Genomic DNA, 6,988 nt, shown 5'->3' with positions numbered 1-6,988 from the left:
GTGTGAACACAGCCTCAAGGAGGCAGCAAATTTCCTACACATGTATGCACACTGCAGCGAATATGCTTCCTGATTTCAGCAGATGGAATATTTGAAAACCAGCTGCTATCAATATCTGCAAATGTCAGGGATGGTGGTAGTTCAGTGACATCCAAAGGGCACTAGTCTGGGGAATGCTGGATCTTCTCCATTAGGAAGACAGCAAAATATGGGGTGGTTTTCTGCCAAGTAAAAACACTTTAACAAAAAATAATAATCATGATTTATTTATTTTTCAGTTACAGAGTTTGCTTGTGTACAGAGCATTTTTTTCATACAAGATTGTCAAATCCACACTATAGGATAATCCGTTTTAATGGCACATTGAGAAGGTGAAATTAAAAGCACACAAATTGGGTGGGGTAGAGCTTGTTAATACAGGGTTAACACTTCACCCACAGTGCTGTATACAAAAAGTGGTTTGAAGTGGTAGAAAGTGTCACCCAACTAAGTTTTAATCTCTTAATTACACGGTTGGTTAAATCTGCACAACTAGCATGAGGATAAAATAATCACTTTTTTTAAAAAAATGCTTGTTTTCTAAATTTAGGTAATGTGCACAGCAGATGCCATCTTAGGAGAGATGATAGCTTGTGTCCTAGCTTCCCAAGAATAGAACAGAGTTCATGTCCACAGAACAAGGCTTTCCTGCATGGGCATAGCCAGAATTTTTGTGGGGGAGGCTGGCTTTTGTTGAGGGGGCAGTACCTCCGATTTGTATTGATTTAAATTATGGGGGGCAGCTGCCCTCCTGCACCCCCATACTTTCCTGCATCTGCCCCCACCCCAAGATCTGCTCCTTAGGATTGATAGACCCTTGAAAATGGCCTGGACTTTGGTGCAGAGGGCTGTCGACGGAGGCAGCTTTGACAGAAACCACCCTCTCCCACCCCCTTAAAAGAAAGGAGGAGCAACTTGGGAGCCAAGGATTTGTCTTGTGTGCGAGAGAGGATGAGTGCTGTACCCAAGATGCTTTTATGTGCCACCCAAGGTGTTTTGCAAATACTTCTATTAAAAAATAAAATCAACCCAGCAGCACATTTTGAACTTTTAAGAGTTACAGTAATTTAAAAATACCAGCATGTAACCAACTGGCTTACTGTGTAGAATGGGAGCTTCTGATCCACATGTGACTGGTGGCCCTCATTCAAAAGTGCCACATGCAACAGCTAGCCTTGTAAGCAGTAGGGACTTCATGTATCTGTTCTGCATGTGGTAGAACAGAATCCTTTCTTCCATCCTCCAGCTGAGCTGACAGATTGCATCTGCTGTTCCTGGAGCAGACCAGAAAATCCACACCTGCAGTCTCCCATCAGCCAATGGTTTATAGGCGTCGTGGTTCAATAACAATTGGAGGGCCACAAATTCAGCCACCCCTGAACTAAGCATATGTAAGCAAAATCCCATGGCAGAGTCAGGACAACTGAACACATGGAGCAAGCGTATATCATTACAAATACAATCTTATGCAAGACCTTGTGTAGGGCATCTTAAGTGGCTGATACCGAGAAACCACATAAAAACACCCATGTAAGAGCAAAGGATAGAAAGGTAGGCAGGAAACATACTCAGTCACAGCCCATGGTGATGTTATCGCTTATCAGACACCACCACACAGTGGGAGAAGAATGGGGCACGCACAGTGCAGCCTTGTGACTAACACAAACAAACTCTTGTCAAAAGAGCAATTAAAATACTTTTGTCTGCGGCTCAGGTGTAGTAGGATAATTTGTGTACAGCTCTTGCTCAGTAAAATGCACAAGTGTTTTCAGGTAAATACCAAGTGAGTGTAGGTGGGATCGTGAAAGCCGGGACATGGGGAGAAATTGAGGAAGGATCAGCAAAGTGGAAACGGAGAGCTGTGCACAGATAGGAGGCAACGGCTCTGTAGTATGAACAGATAGGCAGAAATGGAAAGAAACAACACACAAGTGTAAAGGAAATTCATCCTGTCTGGCCTAAAAATACCCGATATGTATTTGGGGCATATTTTGAGCAAGGAGAATTTCTACAAAAACAGAAATAGAGAACGGCCCTAAGAATTTGGCAGAGGCACACAGTTTTATTTGTGCATCAGCACTGTATAGGAGAGTCATCCCAGCAGTCACCAGAATGAAACTTGGCTTTCCAAAAGTTTTTTTTCAAAAAAGGTGAATGTGAATGCCCTAGTCTTAGTCTACCACAATTAAAGCTTTGTTTATCTTAGACAGAAGGCCCTTTGGGATAATGCCAACAGTTAAACCTAAGAGGTCTCTTGTTATATACACACAGGAAGATGATCAAGAGTCCATCCCTGAGGAAAGTTTATTGAATCCTTCCTTTAGGATAGATTTAAAATACAAAGTACAACATTTTATGAATATAATCAAGATCAAGCATATCTTGTTCTGTGTGGCTTCTCACATGGAAGTCACTGACTTCCATGAAAGCCTAAAAGCAGCTTAGAACTATTTTATAGACTTTGGAAGCCCCAGTTTAACTCAGGAGCCTGTTGTAGCAAACAACACAGGTGTTGTTGAGCTACAACTCCCGATGTTACTGACCACTGGCCATGTTGAGCCCAGTCTAATGGAGTCCAACAACATTTGACGGCCCACAGGTTCCCCATACTTATGGACTCAACAAAGCCGAAGACGAAAAGGTGTGGGAGCAACAAAGTATTGTGACACACACATTAAGCAGTCTGGCCAACTGCACATGATCAGAGACAAAAGCTGAGGCTGGATTTAAGGAGGCCTAGGAGAGCAGCTTTTCTCCTTGGAACTAGCTTGTCTAGTTACTCAGAAACTCAAGAACCACGGATTCAATTTTCAGGAAAAGAGTTTCCCACAGTAGAAAGGAGAACAAATTCTTGTCTTGGGTGCTGCTGGGCTCCCTAGCCAGGCTGTCCCTCAAACTGGCACTGTATTCTCGCAGCAGAGAAATTGGCACACATGGCCAATTTGCATTGATGGCAAATTATGGAGTTGTTTGCCAGAACTTAGTCTCTTGCTACAGCCACAGTCTCGTTGATAAGAAACCAGAAAAAGGAAGATGTTGCTTCAGTGGCTTAGCAAGTCAAGTTTGTTTACTGATGCAGTCTTATATTCTCGTGTCGATGTTTATTTCTGTGTCTTTTTCTGAATTAAATTTGCTTTTATTCTCCTGTGCATAATTATTGCGCTCCTTTGCATTGTTTCTGGCTGGCCGCTTTGGGCACATTGGGAGGTACTGAAACCAGTCAGCAGCACAGAACTTAGAACCTATTCCGAAGGGTAGATCATAGACGTCCGAGGTGTTCACACTATCGTCAGATTCCTCCTTATAACCCTCTTTCCATGCCAGGAGTCCCCGCTCTTCCAAGCTCCCTACCAAAGGAAAACAGAATAGTTAGCAGAGACTAGTAGAAAAAGGCATCCTATAGAATAACAAAGCGATTTCGTGTCATCGGTAAGCATCAGCCTCTCGTGCCACAAAAAGTATGAATCTCACATAAACACAAACATGACAGTCATTTTAGAGTATAAGAAAAAAATAGAAGCCGTTCACAATAAGCATCAGTTCTTGCAAGACAACTTCCCAGTTGTAACAAAAATATGAAAAGCGTCAGGAATGTAACTCTCAGACTCTTTTTGTATATGGGCAAAATGCAATGCACGGTGTAATGACTGAAGTACACTGAATACGTTATGAACACAGCTCTGTCATGCTAATTGCCACTATAAACCTGTAAAGTGGTTTTGACTGTGACTTTCTGCTACAAAAAGCAAAACTTGGGTGCAGTTTTGCCCTCAGAACCCACAAGGCTTGCTCTAAAAAGAAACCTCCCTGATCCCAATCTGTGTAGCGGCCACACCCTCGGCCTCCTCAAATCAAAACGCTGAGGACAATTGTACTGCATCAGCAGAGTGCTTTCAGGGACAGCACAGCACCTGCCACAGGTGCAGCTACACAGCTGCAAAAGCCTGGCAAGGCCTGCCAATGTTTCCCGCCATGGGCCCCCTGTAACATTTTCTCCCCAGACTAGTGATCTGAGAGGCACCAGGTGGCTGAGTATAGCTGCCATTTTAATTTCCCACAATGCCCCTGTCATAGCATTGCTCTAGGATACTCCCAACCCTCGCGGCTACTGTTGACATTCATGATCCACTACAGAAAGTTATCTGGGTGGGGTGGCAGTGGCCAAATAAGACGCTGAAAGCAGGTTAAAAGGTAAAGGTACCCCTGCCCGTACGGGCCAGTCGTGTCCGACTCTAGGGTTGTGCGCTCATCTCACTTAAGAGGCCAGGAGCCAGCGCTGTCCAAAGACACTTCTGGGTCACGTGGCCAGCGTGATGAAGCTACTCTGGCGAGCCAACACCAGCGCAGCACACGGAAACGCCGTTCCCGCTATAAAGCGGTACCTATTTATCTACTTGCACTTGCACTTAGGGGTGCTTTCGAACTGCTAGGTGGGCAGGAGCTGGGACCGAAAGATGGGAGCTCACCCCACCGCAGGGATTCGAACCGCCGACCATACGATCGGCAAGTCCTAGGCACTGAGGTTTTACACACAGCGCCACCCGCGTCCCGAAAGCAGGTTAGTTGGTCACAAAAATACCTTCCCATTTTGCCTCCTCTCTCATGTTCTACAAATGTCAGAAACTTACTCTTAAAAATATATATGGAAGCTTGAAATCTTAGAAACTTACTCTTAAAAATATATATGAAAGCTTGAAATCTGCGGAATATTGTTCACCCAGGGGCCAGAGGACAGGGATTGACTGCCCTAACGATGGACGCCCCTGGTTGCATTATTTCCAAGTAAATGAAATGTTCAAAAAGGATATAAAGGAAAGTGGATTTGCAGAAAAAGGTTCAAAGCTCCAAACAGAGATAATAAATAATGAATACAAAACTCTGTCAAAAATGTATAAGATATTGTTAGAATGGTATACGAAAGATGAAGAGGTGAAATCGGTAATGATACAGTGGGCCAAAGATTTTGGATATAATATTCAATTTGAAGATTGGGAAAAACTGTGGAAAGAAAATCTAAAATTTACTGCGTGTGTGGGGTTGAAGGAAAATGTAATGAAAATGTTTTATAGATGGTACATCACACCGGTAAAATTGGCAAAAATGTATAAAACATGTAATAAGTGCTGGAAATGTAAAGAAAAGGAGGGCACATTCTACCATATGTGGTGGGACTGTAAAAAAGTAAAGAGCTTCTGGGAGGAAATATATAACGAATTGAAAAAGATGTTAAGATATACCTTTGTTAAGAAACCAGAAGCTTTTCTTTTAGGGATTACAGGAAAAGAAACAAGAAGAAAAGACTGTAAACTTTTCCAGTATGCAGTTACAGCAGCAAGAATTTTAATGGCCCAAAAATGGAAACAAGAGGAAGTACCGACAATTCAAGAATGGAGAATGAAACTAACGGACTACTCGGAACTTGATAAACTGACCGGGAAAATAAGATATACTTGAAACCAAAAGTTCATCGAAGATTGGAGGAAATTTGTAGAATATCTGAAAAATATATGTGAGGTGCAAACAATGCTAGTGGGGTGTCAAGAAGCACTGTAAAACTCTAAGAGGTATTGTTTAAAGGAAAAAGAAAAAAGGAGGGAAGATAAATGACAATACAATTAAAGAAATGTATATCGAATGGTAAAAATGGATGATTACCAGAAAAACTGAAGGAAGTCAAAAATTTGAATTTTGTTAAAATTAGGTAAAATTTGGATAACACTGTATGACTGTACTGAAAATTAATAAAAATTATTAAAATAAAAAAAAGATGGACGCCCCATGACCACACAAAAGTCCCTCCCCCTCAAACCTGGAGTTGACTCCTTTAAATTTTACTCCAGCTGTGTTGAGAGCTGCCCTCTTGTAGGATAACTTTTAAATGACCCAACCAAGCATTGGGAAGCCAACTGCATGATTAGTTTCCCCCAAGGAATTAGCACTCTGCTCCCAATATGTTGTTGACTCAGTGGTCAGGGCCTATGCCTGCATGTGGTTTAAACATGACCTAGCCACGCCAGAGCCTCTCATGGAAAAACAGATTCTCCTCTGTTAAGCTAATGTTTTAAGAGCTCCAGCATTGCTGATTCAGAGGCAGTGGCTAGAAAGCTAAAGATCTCTGTGTTTTTAAGGCCATCAGGACTGGATCTCAGATTTATTCCGAAAATGACCTGGGGCCCCAAAACTCTGGCAACCAAAGGCAGCCATACCTGTGAAACGCGCATTAGCAACGAACACTAGAATATAGTCAAGGAAGCTGGGATATTATTGTAATTCCTACCTGGAATAGTGTTATCGAGGATAAAGCCCAGGAATCCCCCAACAAACATGCCTGTGGTGAGCAGCACATTGATTACTTGGTCCAGTTGTTGAATTCCTAGAAACAAAATCCACTTGTCAAACAAACAAGCCAAACAAATTAGAAACCCCAACAAGTCCCTACAGCTCATGTTAGAAGTCTTTTTTTAAAAGTGTTGTTTTCGTTCTGCGTTAAAGTGTATATTTACCTCAATATTCTGTCCAACAAACAATATTCTGTTTAACAGACAGATGCCCTGGAACTGGGCACAACAGGGAAGCTATCACATAATTGCAAACATCACCCTGCACTCAATCCACATTCTCAACTCTGCAACTCAAGCATAAAGGTAAAGGGACCCCTGACCATTAGGTCCAGTCATGGCCAACTCTGGGGTTGCAGCGCTCATCTCGCTTTATTGGCAATGACTAAGCTGCTTCTGGTGAAACCAGAGCAGCACACGGAAATGCCGTTTACCTTCCCGCCAGAGCGGTACCACTTTGACATGCTTTTGAACTGTTAGGTTGGCAGGAGCTGGGACCAAACAATGGGAGCTCACCCCATCACAGGGATTCGAACTGCGACCTTTCAATCAGCAAGCCCAAGCGGCACAGTGGTTTAACCCACGGTGCCACCCACGTCCCTCTTCTTTTA

The 6,988-nt window shown here is 42.8% G+C and overlaps 1 protein-coding gene across 3 annotated transcripts in view; it reads right to left on the bottom strand.

Moving 5' to 3' along the window:
- Positions 1 to 250: 250 nt before the first annotated feature.
- Positions 251 to 6,988, bottom strand: part of LOC309379430 (solute carrier family 23 member 1-like) — a 42,890-nt gene continuing 36,152 nt past the window's right edge. For all 3 annotated transcript variants that reach the window (XM_081928579.1, XM_081928580.1, XM_081928581.1), the window contains exons 12-13: positions 6,317 to 6,412; positions 251 to 3,386 (exon numbers count right to left, since the gene is read on the bottom strand). In XM_081928579.1, coding sequence (XP_081784705.1) covers positions 3,121 to 3,386; positions 6,317 to 6,412 — 362 coding nt within the window. In that variant the 3' untranslated portion in view covers positions 251 to 3,120. The remainder of the gene's footprint in view (positions 3,387 to 6,316; positions 6,413 to 6,988) is intronic.

The sequence above is a fragment of the Podarcis melisellensis genome (assembly GCF_964234715.1).
Source record: "Podarcis melisellensis genome assembly, chromosome: 10".
NCBI classification, from domain to species: domain Eukaryota; kingdom Metazoa; phylum Chordata; class Lepidosauria; order Squamata; family Lacertidae; genus Podarcis; species Podarcis melisellensis.
The sequence above is the reverse complement of the archived record's forward strand: the minus strand, read 5'-3'. Positions and strand labels throughout refer to the sequence as shown.